Source organism: Dunckerocampus dactyliophorus, chromosome 3 (assembly GCF_027744805.1).
Source record: "Dunckerocampus dactyliophorus isolate RoL2022-P2 chromosome 3, RoL_Ddac_1.1, whole genome shotgun sequence".
Lineage (NCBI taxonomy): Eukaryota > Metazoa > Chordata > Actinopteri > Syngnathiformes > Syngnathidae > Dunckerocampus > Dunckerocampus dactyliophorus.
Genome location: NC_072821.1, coordinates 14,664,626 through 14,678,305, shown reverse-complemented (window position 1 = coordinate 14,678,305; position 13,680 = coordinate 14,664,626). Strand labels below are relative to the sequence as shown.

General features: G+C 37.1%; 1 protein-coding gene across 7 annotated transcripts in view; it reads right to left on the bottom strand.

Annotated features, from left to right (window-relative positions):
• The window catches only part of sbf2 (SET binding factor 2), a 107,299-nt gene that overhangs the window by 53,089 nt on the left and 40,530 nt on the right, over nt 1-13,680 (bottom strand). For 6 of the 7 annotated variants that reach the window (XM_054769839.1, XM_054769841.1, XM_054769844.1 and 3 more), the window contains exons 3-6: nt 9,272-9,409; nt 4,422-4,556; nt 2,656-2,766; nt 695-800 (exon numbers count right to left, since the gene is read on the bottom strand). In XM_054769839.1, the coding sequence (XP_054625814.1) occupies nt 695-800; nt 2,656-2,766; nt 4,422-4,556; nt 9,272-9,409 (490 nt within the window). The remainder of the gene's footprint in view (nt 1-694; nt 801-2,655; nt 2,767-4,421; nt 4,557-9,271; nt 9,410-13,680) is intronic. The other variant, XM_054769846.1, reaches the window with a different exon arrangement.

The following is a 13,680-nucleotide window of genomic DNA, read 5'->3' as shown; positions in this document are numbered from 1 at the left end:
CCCCATGTGCACCCCCCATGTGCACCCCCCCAAAAAAATGATGTCAAAGTCAAATACACACATTTACAGTATATCTTAATTCATAAATGGTTGCATGCAGGAATAACAGTGAAGCAGGCACATGCTGTACTGGCCGCACAAATAGCTTACAGTACAAAAGATTAACATATTGGGCAAAGTAAGCAACGTGAGTCAAACAAACTGCATCAAATCTTCATCATGTGCTTGTTCCTGCTTAGACCAAATTACAGAATCACGGAGGGGACAAAAAACATATAATCTTGCCTCAGACACGTTTACAATAGAATTAATCCAAAAGTCTCCTGAGCCTACGATCTGTAATTGTGATTTAGCCCAAAGAATTGGGGCTCAGAAAAGCTGATAAGGTTCAAGACAGAATTAACTTACGCCACATCGTGTCACAGCTATTAAGATGCCAAATTAAATCAACCCAGAATGAGGATTTGAGTAATACGACTTAAAGACATTGTTTTAAGAGGTTAAGAGCTATAAAATGTAAAGAATCGGCACAACTTAAATAAAAAACAGTTTTTGTATATGCTATAAATGCTACATCATATTAACAATGACACAATGCCATAAGTAGACAGGGACAGTGACACGAAAGAAACACATTACGTAGTTTTCCTATCAAATAATTACTTAAATGGTACTTCCAAGTGTCAAGACGCACCTAGCTGTTGGAAGAGCAGAGCAACACTCTTGCATGTGACGGGCAATGTGTCAGTCAGAGGAGTCTGGATAAGCTGTCGGTCGCCTGCTCCCAGGCTAAACAATTTCTGTACAAAAAAAACAAAGGCAACAAAGGTCAGAAAACAGCGCTAGAACATACTGTATCTCTTCATTGGATTTGGATTTGACACCAGCGTAATGAACTTCAGTCAGTGTTGCTTCGGCAGAGATACATGTTTAACAAAACATCATACCTAAACAATAAGACAAGCTGCATAAACGACATATTTAAATTATATACATAACTGTTTTCTATTAGTGTGCAAGACCGATTACCGATTACCGAGACCAAATTACTGATGTGATAGTAATCGTAGTTTGCAGGAGAATAGTGGGTAGTGCATTGAAAGATGCATAAGGGAAATCAGAGCTCTCCATTCATCCAATTCCTTACATAGCTGTAAGATTTACTATGTGCTAGTTTGACTAATGTGTCTGTTCCCCTGCCTAAAGGCACACTTAAGGAGCTGCAAATTAAAGTGGCGTCATGCTGGGGACACACCAAATTCTTTCTCTTACAGCATATAAACAACTCTTTGAACAGAAGCTGAAGTCACAAATTAGGAGAATTTGTATTTTTCCAATAGTAGAGAGTGGGCATTTTAAGATGGAATCACAATGCCCAAGATGATGTCATAATTCTAAACATTGTTTACTTTATTGTAGTGATGACATGTTAAGTATCAAAGTGAGCTCAAGTGAAAGTCTAGTATCTTGTGGTTCTACCATTTTCTGTTCTGCCAACAACACTAACAGTTAAATGTAAGGACCTCAAGGCAAATATCTTTCATCCTCCCTTATCACTTCATTTCACTATCAGCATTGAGTAGTTATATGGAAATTGACTTGTACAGCCTTACGTTTTTGTGGGTAAAAACATTGACATGCATGCAAAAATTGGCTGACATTCAGCTTGTTAGACATTTCATTATTGTCAACGCTGAAAACAAAACATTGCTCATAAGTTGTAGATGTTGATGCCAAGTAAAATCTTAACCTATTGTGCACATGCAAAAATGTGCCAACTAAAATTGTGAGACCAATAAAGATTTACACCACAACGTAGCCATTTTTTTATATTTGAATTTTTGATGCAGCTACAATACCCTTGTATTATTGTATAAGTACACTCTTATAGTTATCTTACAGTTACAATAATTCCTGAAACCAGAGGTGTGGACTCGAGTCACGCAACTTGGAGTCAGACTCGAGTCACAATTTTGATGACTTTGGACTTGACAATATCATCAAAGACTTGCAGCTCGACTTGGACTTTGACATCAATGACTCGGGAATTGAGAGACCACAGTCTAATGACTTGAAAATACTACAGATTTTCAGGGAATCTGATGAGTAAAATGTGTCCCCATTCAAAGTATTCAACTAACATGATCGTTATGTAATTTCCCGCAAGACAACATACTTTCGGCCTCATTGAATGCATCTATTAACATCCAATCAGGTTTAAGAACAAACTAATGTTTTTGTGCACTGACTAAATCCAGAATGCTACGTCAGCACTCTTTTGCTGTGACTAAGTCTTTTCACACTGCTCATATTTTATTTAAAAAAGAAAACAGTTCAAAATGCTTTCATATGTATTTGTCAAATGTAACAGATTGTTACATTGTTAAAATAACATTGTATTTGGTAAACACTAAACAGTGCTTATGACTTGTAGAGACTCAAAAATTGCAAGCCTATGACTTCAGCATTGACTCGACCTGTCTTGTCTGGACTTGAAACTTGACTTGGACTTGCACATCTTTGCTTGAGACTTGACTAAAGTTTTGAGATAAAGACTTGAGACTTAAGATTTGCAAAACACTGACTTTCTCCCACATCTGCCTGAAAGTCACCATAAATATACCAGAAAAAACACAACCTTTAAGTGAAACATACCTGGGATCCGCCAGCCACAGGAACCTGGAAAATGAAGAGATTGGCCACCAAACCCTCCAAAGGAAAACTCAAACTATCAATGTATACAGTGTAGATCAGTCCCAAACAACCCTGGAATAACAACAGGAGACATACAGTGAATTCAACATGTTAAATGTTTCTGAGTTGCCATGACATACAGTATCTTACTAAGGTGAGTACGTTCCCCACATTTCAACAGGCATTTTTATTACAGGACATCTTCAAGAGACACCTTTGACATACTTTGGAGTCCCAGCTTGTATAGCAGTATAGATTTACTATCTACTGAAAATCTATCTTCTGGCAACACAAGTGAGGACCTACAGTCGCCTACAGTCAAGCATGGTGGTGGTAGTGTCATGTCTCGGCACTGGAGACCTGCACTTCTGGAAACATGATGAAATGAAACATGAATATCTCCCTTGGGAAAGTGGGTCATGTGGCAATTTTCTAACATGACCCTAAACACATCTCCAAGACATCAAGTGCTTTGCTTAGAAAGCTGAAGGTGAAGGTGATGGTGTGGGCAAGTATGTCTCGTCCAGACCAAATAGAGCAACCCAAGTGAGCACCCGTGAGGCATCTTCAAGCAGAAGGTGGAGGAGTGCAAGGTGTCTAACATTCACCATCTCTGTGATGTCATCAGGAAGGAGTGAAGAGGATTTCTGTCACAACCTGTGCAGCTTTGGTGAATTCCATGCCCAAGAGGATTAAGACAGTCCTAGACAACAAAGGTGCTCAAACAAAATATTGACACTTTGACACAATTTTGAATAATGAATAATGGCTATACTGCTACACAAGGTGTACACAGACTATTCAAAGTCATATTGAGGTTTCATTTCTATAGTATTGTCCGTTGAGAAGATATAAAATGGTTGCTGAAATGTGAGACGTGTACTCATTTTTGTGAGATACTGTTGACAAGCTCATAAGAGAATATCAAAAGCAACAGCAGTCTGGACATACAGTAAATATAGTTTCAGCTCATTAACTGCATTTACTGACAACTGGATCCTAAATTTAAAAAGAAAGTGACAGAGACTAAGATTAACATATAACATACAGTTTGTTATATAACATATAGTGTAATAGGTAACAGGTAACATATCCTGGCACCTTTGTGCTCTAAAAACATGTTTCAATCTTGAAATGTTTCAATCTTAAGCGTGAGCTTATTTTTTTAGAAAACAGACAGAATAAGGAATTCCAGAATATATATGTGTGTGTGTGTGTGTGTGTATACATACACACACACACATGCATGCACGCACCTGTACACCTTTGCAGAAAGTTAGGGGTGTAACAATTCATTCACTATATCGATGTGTCGATTTATATTCCAATGAGCCAACTACATCGATCTGTGTTCAGCAAGTTGCCATTCCGGACAACATATATCGATCCAACATCTATCGATGTAACGAATCGTTACACCCCTACAGGGCGTGTACTTTGTATACAGAGAGAGAAATATCTCCGCTTTGTTTTTTTTCCTCTTGCAATTTCCAATACTTCGACATAATATATTACATTTTTTTAATTTTTTACTAAAATTGAACTGACTAAACGTTTTTGTCGACTAAAACTATCACATACAGAACTGACTAAAATGTGATTAAAACAAAAAGCATTTTCATCCAAAAGACTAAGACTAAAAATAAAATCACTGCCAAAAACAACACTGCTTCTAAGACAGACAAATATTTGATAAATCAAGATGTAATCACATAGCGCCTTCTTACCCTGAATATTTCTGGATAATCCAATCTTGAGACGAGAATCAAACTTTTTGGAGCAAACACTTGAGCTGGTTGGATCAAGCCATCCTCTTCCACCTCTTCATCTTCATCCCCATCAACCTCAATACGTTTTGATCCCTACAATATAAAAAAATAAGCTATTTTAATCAAACAGTTCAACAACGTGCCATGGACTTTAAACTATAAACTGGAATGCACCGGCACAGTTGTGTTCCCCAATCTGAACCGTAAAGTCATTGTGCAACTTTAACATTTTACATCAATTGCATTGTGTTAAGAGAAATACCAGAAATGCATAACTGTACACAACAACAATGTATCCCAGTGGACAACTTTTGCATTAAATTGGTTAATCACAGTGCCGTAAACATTTCAGTCTTTGATAATGCCATACATTTGTTGAATTTGAAGCCGTATACAGTAGTTTTAATTTTCGAGATGACTCAAATGAGACAGAAAAAACATACCATCCCTATCAGAAGTAATAAAACTTGCATTAGACAAGCTAAGTTGTTGGCTGGTTAAGAGAATTATTTCTATATTTGATTCATTAAAGATAATGCTATTCATAATATTTCATCTCAGTCTTTCCATATTGAACACCTAACACAGTTAGAATAATCCAGGAGATTAAGGCGATGGAGTCGCACACAATCACAGAAAAATGCAAAACATCAGTGCTAATACAGTGATCACAAGACAGAGACCAGTTGCACAGTGTTTAAACAATGCTTTTATTCTCTAATGTTAAGCAAAATCATACAATGATTTTTTAAATCAGAAAAATAAAAGTAATTTATGTTGTGATCAAACCACTTGTACAAGTAATGTTCTTGTTCTAATCTTTTTTGGATCCTCAATCAGAACAGTCATGCGCCAACCTCTCGATGTTCATTCCTGACTAAAGCCCGTATCACAATCTCGTATATTTCTTCAGACAGTGAAAACATGCCAGAGGTATCTCAGGTGTATACAATACGGGATCAAGTATCCCATTCAGATGGCAGTCATATTCCAGCATTATTCTTAGGATTTGGTTCAATTATTACACCCAAAACATTCCCCCCACAACCTGTCTGGACTCCCTCTGGAATTTAATTGGGCATATAAGGATTAGAATGTTCAAACAACATCACGTTTCAGAGGATCTTTAGTGCCTTATGTAGAATTGAGGAATGTGTGTTTGTTTTGCCGGAGAATGGTGTCTGGGCAAGGCCAAATATAGCCTCAGCTCCTTATCAGGCTGTGGTTTACTAAAAGAAAAAGGTGGTATTGTGCTTAATACGGTGCAGTATTTCCAATTTGTTGTAATCTGTTTTATATTAGTTATAAATAATGAAAATACGGTATATGTTTCATTTGATTTATAAACTGTCAGGATAAGAGAACAATTCAAGGAACTGATAAAAATGTAGTTGGCACGTTTTCATGAAACAACAACGTGCTGATGGAAAATTAAAACAACCTACAATGTTTATTGTAAGAAACTTCCTGCTTATGTTGTGAAAGTTTGGCTATCATCAAATTGTGATACTATTAAAGGTGCTGTCTCTCTTCAGCTTAAAATACACTTTTTTCAGCCAAAAACTATAATAACACCACCGCCGGCTAGCAAATTTCAGCAATAGTGGTTTCAACGAGCAGACTGAACAAAGAAATGTCTGTATTTGTCACAATTTAAAGTTAAACTTTGTAAAAATATCATTCAACCACAAATAAAATGACGTCCATGCCTGATTTTCACTCAATGCTGTCTCGTATATCGTCATCATTAGCTGACAACAAACATAACTAATGCACATGAGTGGGTGTGACGTGGGGTGTGCTTGCAAAGTCGAAGCAAGAAGAGGGCGGAATATACACATTCGAAAGTTAGCGCCCACCATGCAGTACCTAACCAAAGCAGACAGCACCTTTAAGGTGATTTTTTTTTTTACTGCCCGTTTGACAGTCTTGTGAGATTAGAAGGCCAGACCTTGACACAGAAATTGGAATAAAAGTGGAGCTTTAAAAAACATAATCTCAACACACACAAAGCGCACAAATAATAAATCATAATAATTTTAATGAATAAAATAATTAAAGAAGAAATTTAATTAAACAATAATATTTTTCCTTCCCTACAGTGTTACTAAGGCTTAAAAAGCAAGATTATTATTATTATTAATATTATTATTATTCAGTACATATATAATTAAACAATAACAATATAACAAAAAACCTTAAAGTGTGGGTAGGACCACACATGGCATCATTCATTACATTCCACTAGTCCATTAATTGCCATTCCAGTAAGTTGATTAAAACAAAAACTCGGTTTTATTTTTTAATCTCCATAAGGAACAACAGAAATTTGATTTAAAAGTACTTATATTATATGGATGGCAACATTTACATTTATTTCAGTAACGGCACTGTTAACACATTTGATAGACTATAATCTAAATTAGGGGTGCCCATTACATTGATCATGAGCTACCGGTGGATCGCTAAGGTAGTTTGGGTCGATTAAACGTCACTTTGTAGCTGTCATATGACATCAGTTAGCTGACACTAAGCTCCCCTCATGATTCGCTCTTGCGCCCCCTACGGCAATGGTGAACAGACTACACACAGATATGCAACTTTCATCTTCTGCTTATGGATAAACTACCTGAGCAGTGAGATGCCTATATCTATAACAAAAGTTATCCGTTCACTTGTAGTGGCGAGTTAAGTAGAAAAAAAGTGAATTCTTGTGAGCTTTGCTTCACATCATGAACTCCACTATAGAAATGCGTGTTTTTCTACTCTTCCCTTTCTTAAACTATTATTTCATGATGAATTAGAACATGTGCCCGTTGAAACCTTTGTAATATGTTGCCTTGACTTCAGCTGCATTGCCTTTTGCATAATCATTTTCATTTATTGTATATCGGGAATGTTTGATAGCAAATGTTAACTGGACATAATACATGAAGTATGTGTCTAATGAACGCTACATAGCTATTTTGACTGACATATGCGTAACTTTTTACGTAGCTCAGTCTTGGTGAATAAAGACGATAGAAGCATCCGAATGCTAACAACGTATTTTAGTAAGAGTCACAATAAAATGACCCCCCCAATATACTACATATATAAAGTATGGTTATTGCCCATTTATGTTCATACATTTGAAAAAATAACTACCACAGCATGTGATGTCGCAGAAGCACCGTCATAAAAATTTGCTAAAGGGGGACGTGACGTAGGTCTCTCGCATGACATAATACGCATAATAACTGAAATGGATGCCAAGTCGGGCCTCCTGTTCTCTAGTCTACTTGGTTTCTACTTCATCATGCTTGCTCAAATATATGTAAAATTATTCAACATTTGTTTTATTCATTACTTGTAGTGCAAACATAGTTTGATTTCATTTTGTCCTCTGAAGCCCACAATTAGGAGCATCAGTTTCAACTTCTCACAAATAATTGGCATAATGATCAATCTTTCATTAAAAACTCTCCCAATACAGTACAGTTCAAAGCATTCAGACAGAAATGTTTCATCTTAATACTAACAATTATTCAAAAATGTTCAATAAACCCGTCATTAATGCAAAAACACCCTTGACCCTTAAATTTGATTACAGTCAAATACCTGCTGTACATTCTGTAAGTGTTAGGGTGAGAGACAACAGGCTGCATAAAGCTGATCAGCTAAGGAACTTAACACCCAGTGACAAACAAAGATGGATGTAATTTGGCTCCCCCCCCAAAACACCCCACTACAGCACACAACAGGGGTATTTTTGGTTATTTTCGGGCTTAGATGTGGTAATTTGTCCCATATCCGTCTTCTCGTGAGCATTTAAATCAGAAGGGGCATTAGTGCTTCGTTGTACAATAGGAGGCATGTCAATAATTATGGTCTGATTCACACAACAAGATTTAACCGTTAAGTAAAAAGAAAACATCGTTAACAATTGTTGATTCTAAAGATTCCTCTGTAGTGACTTGTCCAGTCTTTGATAGGTGACACATACTCATTGCACAAGGTTCAATTTTAAACTCAATTAAACAATGATTTGTTGATCTTACTGGAATGTGATTGACGACTGCCTTGCACATGTGAAAGGATGTGAAATCACAATGGGCAAAGTGACAGGAGACATTTAAGGCCTCTTACAACGGCAAACACAATGAAACTATTAGTTTGGTATTCTGTGGGCTTTTGGCAGTGAGAGACTTTAACAAGGTCATCCACAATCATAGACTAATCAAGTCCAATTTAATCTGTTGTGATTAATGATAGATGGGGATGTCAACTTGTATGCATGAGTGAATCATAAAGCTGAGGGTGACCACAGGTTCATTGGATCTTTTCTATCAGCATCCGGCATGCCTTTTATTAGGCTGGATCCATCCAGGACTTTGTTTTCTACTAATTCTGGAAGATGTCACACATGTGCATTCCTTCAAGTAAAAACAAAGTGCTAAAGAACATTAAAAAAAACAAATGATGATCCAAAAATGGAAAACAGAAATGAGAAACATCGTACTGCTCAACCAAAAATATCCCTGATGGCTTTTAAGAGTCATAAAGGAGACACACCAGAGTGAATGCACCTAACATTCATCATAAGTTCTCACAAAATTAATTTCATTATCATGATGATCTATAGCGTGGACTTGAGATTTCATTAGATCAGGATTAATGTGGCTCGTGCAGCGGTTCAAGGGTAAGGCAGGGTGAATTTGCAGTTACCCAGAATCTTCCTAATTGTTCATCACATGACTAACGTACCCTTAACTTCAGAAGAGCATGCGTGCGTGCGTGTGTGTGTAGTTGCACGCATGCAAGCCTACCTGCAGATTGACCTCAGCCTCATAGAATGTGAGGCAGGAGCAGTAGTGTCTGTCTGATTCGATATCTGTCAACACAACAGTAAAGAAGGTAGGTGCTTTCCTCTCCCTGGACAGCTTCCAACCTCCTGGCTGGCAGAACTGCAAACATTAGAAAATATTATTAGAATGTTGTACACAGCAGCAAGACACCTATGTCACTGTATCTGTTGCTTGAAGCCTATTCAATTCACTTTTCAGTTTTTAGTAGAGCTCCTCTGATACTTTTTGCTGGTAAACCAATTCTTTATTAGTGTGGGCATATTTACCAGTTCTTCCTAATGCCTCCATGGAGAATCCAAATAGGATTTCCTGTTTCTGTACTGCAATGATATTTATTCATCCGAGCTGGAAGTGGCATGGTCACATTTATTGTCACTGAAAACCACCAAGAAGAAATGCCTTAGCTAATTGGGTGTCATAAAGGAAATCAGCATCATAAAAAAGCCACATAAATGGTTGCATTCCATTGACCATGTGTGAGACCACCAAGAAAAATGCATGATGCAGTTGTTTAAATTGTTATGCCATGATGAGTTAGGAACTAAATAATACATACACTTTAGTGTCGTGACAATGACTTATTTTTTCTAAAATATTTTTTTTAATATGTAAAATCGGATTATCTCGGTTAGCATACAATATGGATAGCGTACAATATGGGGTGCATCTTGTGCTCTTAATAAACTGCATCCTATTAGCTAGCTTACAAAATGCCAACCAAAACCGTAAGTCAGTATGTCGACGATGTCATCAATGGTTGACTCAAAAATGTTAACACAAAACACGTGTTGATAGTAGGGCTGTCAAATGATTAAACATTTTAACCAGATTAATGATGTTCAAATTAATCAATCATGATTAATCACCATTTGCAACTATGAAGTATGCCCATTTGTATGTATTAACAACTCGCAAATTAACAGAACGTTTAAATCAAGCTAAAAGATAGCATACATGTCTGAAAATCTAAACACTAGTTTCTTTAATAGTGGCAGAACATTTGAATCACACTTTAACCGTGTTATTATGAGCAATGAGGGGTTGCATTCAAAAGACACCACGTAACTTAAGATGAATTCACGTTTAGAGTTTACTTTCTAGGATTTCCGAGCATACTTAAATGCAGCAAATTGTACTTCCGCATTAAGAGTTGCAAAGTGAGTGATAAGAATATCCACTTATTGTTTTTCCTTTCTCTTTCTGTTTATTTAGACCAAACATTTATGCAAAATAAAGAGGTTGTTGTGATGTTCAGAGTGTCCATGAACGCATTTTGCGGTAGTCGAGTGACAATTAGGAAGTGTCGTGCCTAGGCTGAACGGACTAGAGACATGATTGTGAGCTCAAGGTACACACCATAAATTTTTTATCTTCGCTTCTGAAAGTTGTCCACTTCCCCGTTTGGCTCCACCCATGGACCGGTACCAGACCGCGGTCCGGTGGTTGGGGACCCATGTTTTAAATCAAACTATGTTTGAAATCAACATATGATGATAATGATAATGATTAAGCTGTCTGGTGTGATGACAGGCTTCTGGTCTACAGTAAATATTGAACGAGTAATATATAAATGTGCACAACAGCCATACGACTGTTGAATCACGTAATGTGATTTCATTTTAAGGTGTATATGATGGCACCAAAGGGGCCTTCCAGAAGCTAGGAACAGAAACAGGTTGGATGGAGAAGACAGTTGCTAATTATTGTTAAAGTGTTATCAGTAATACTGTGAAAATGAGAGGAAATGTGAATATTTACTTGGCAAGACAATTTTGGCATGCGCGCCTAAATTTTCTGCTTGCACTCCTAGTAAAAAAAGGTTAGTCTGGAGCCCTGATAAATGATGAATGAAAGGGATAAATGAACATTTAAGGTTACTTTTACCTTCATTGAAAACATGACTGTTGGCAAAGACACGATGTGGCAGCAAGATCAACCACCACCAACTTCCTGTTTTCAGTCACGTCAAGAATCACAACTTCAGTGAAGGTAAAGGTAACCATAAATATAAATGTATCCCTTTAATTTTTCATTTATATGTATTTATATACATTTGTAATAGTTTTCTGCATGTAAAACTATAATTATAAAACTATTAAAAAAAAAACATTTTTGGCTTTCTGGAAGAGATTAATTGGATTTACATTATGCCTTCTGGTAAAAATTGACTCAGTTAATGTCCATTTCTAGACCAAATTAGTGGCACTAACCAAGGTTCCACTGTACTATCTTGTCAAGTCCTTCCAAAATACTTCTGGAATAGATCAATTTAAAGTCTGCAATTAACCGAGCATGCATATTTATGTAATGTGGGAGGAAGCCGGAGTACCCGGAGAGAACCCATGCACGCACGGGAAGAACATGCAAAGTCCACAGAGAGATTCTTACCATGATACTTTGGATAATTCTATGCTTTGCGAGAAAAAGGTTGGGGAAAGGTCTTTTTTGCTCCAGGACAACAGTGGCATCTAACCTCACAAACGGCTGCGATACAAATAAGCGATGGCTCATGATAACAATATTTCGATACGGCGGTAGGGTGAAAGAAAAACAAAAAAAAATGTATTGTTTATATTTTGCAGCATATTTTAACCATGTACAAAAAGCAATAATGCACAAACAATGACAATGCTTTAGTGCAACATACGTTTATAGCGCCTATATTTTAATAATAGCAGATTTTTTTTTTTTATCAATACACGGCGAGAGCGTACCAATAATCCATCATAGGGTTAAATATGCAATAGTTTGATATATCAATATTTCGTTACACTCCTGGTGCAAAGAGGGGACCGATTATATATTTTCTTTGGGTGAGAGCCTGATATCCCAATACCTTTGTCCACATAGTGCATACTGATATAGTGACATCATTACGATAGAGAAAGCTATGGCGTAAGAGACAAAGGACAGAGCAGAAGAGAAGCAGACTATAGAAAAAGGAAGGAATGGAGATTAAGAGTGGAAATGGCTGAGGGGAAGGGAGGCTTGTTCAACCTGAAAGTTTTGACCAGGATGCCACCATATTAAAGCAGATACAATAGCTTACAGGAAATCTGTTAAACATGCATTGTGGTGCTTTGAGTGGATTTTGTGAAAGGGTGTACACACACACACACGCCAAAAAACGACCTAAACTATTCCAACTATGCCATTCATTGTTGTCAAAAAGGAGAGACAAACACTGTTGATACCACATAACTCAGAAGATCACAGTTGATATGACATCCTGTGTGTGTGAGTGTTTATGTGTGGAGAGTATGAACATGCGAAAGCAACACGCACAGCCATACGGGGGAGTGATGGCGCCCTGATATTCAAATATTTCCTGTCAGTGGTCATCTGGCCTAAGGGTCAGTGGGGATACAGACTTGAGGTCGGGAGCATGTTGAAACACTTAACAAAATTTGGTGTTGTGATAACTTATAACACTTTAATCCGTAAGTAGTGCATCTTTGCAAAACACTTACATAATTTCACCAGCCACTTAAAGCTGCGAAACTAAAAGATAAATAATTATTCAACATGAATACAGATGATGGATCCTATAAAAGGGCTACAATTGGGAAGTTCAATGAATGCATATGGAAGAGGTACTGTAAATCACTGAGTACATTGCAATTATGTTCCGTTTATTTCTCTTTCTCTCATTCAAAATTTTAGGTTGTAATTCTACATAAAAAGGTGCTGACATGAGGTGTTACTCACCCACAAATAAACTATTTAGACTGGGTCAAGCATCTTAAATTCAGATTCAGCTTTTGCAGACTTTTACAAAAGCAGAGAAGCTGCAGTGTATTCCACAGATAGTGTTTATCATCAACTGACTGTAAACAGAGAAATGCCTTATGCCTTCTCTTTAAACAGTGAACTTGAAACATTTCCAGTCAGTCAAACACAACACTGTGAATGTAAACACACACACACACACACACACACACACAAATTTCAGGCTCATCGTTTTTAGTTTAATGATGTTTCAGAATTGCAAATTGCAATTTGAATGCGCTATGAATGACAGTGGAACAGAATGTCAATCTTAGCTTGGACAGCAGCACAGATTTACTATCTATTGAAAATGACAACACACAACCAGCTGGCAACACAAGTGAGTACACCTCACTGTGAATATGCACAAATTGTACAAGCAATTTACTGTAAGCACCATTGTTACCGAGCACTGCCTTAATCTTCTCGGGAATGGAATTCACCAGAGCTGCACAGGTTGGGACTGGAATCCTCTTCCACTCCTCCATGATGACATCACTGAACTAGTGGATGTTAGACACCTTGCTTTCCTCCACCTCCTTCTTCCACTTGAGGATGCTCAATTGGGTTCAGGCTTGGAGGCATATTTGGCAATTTCAAAA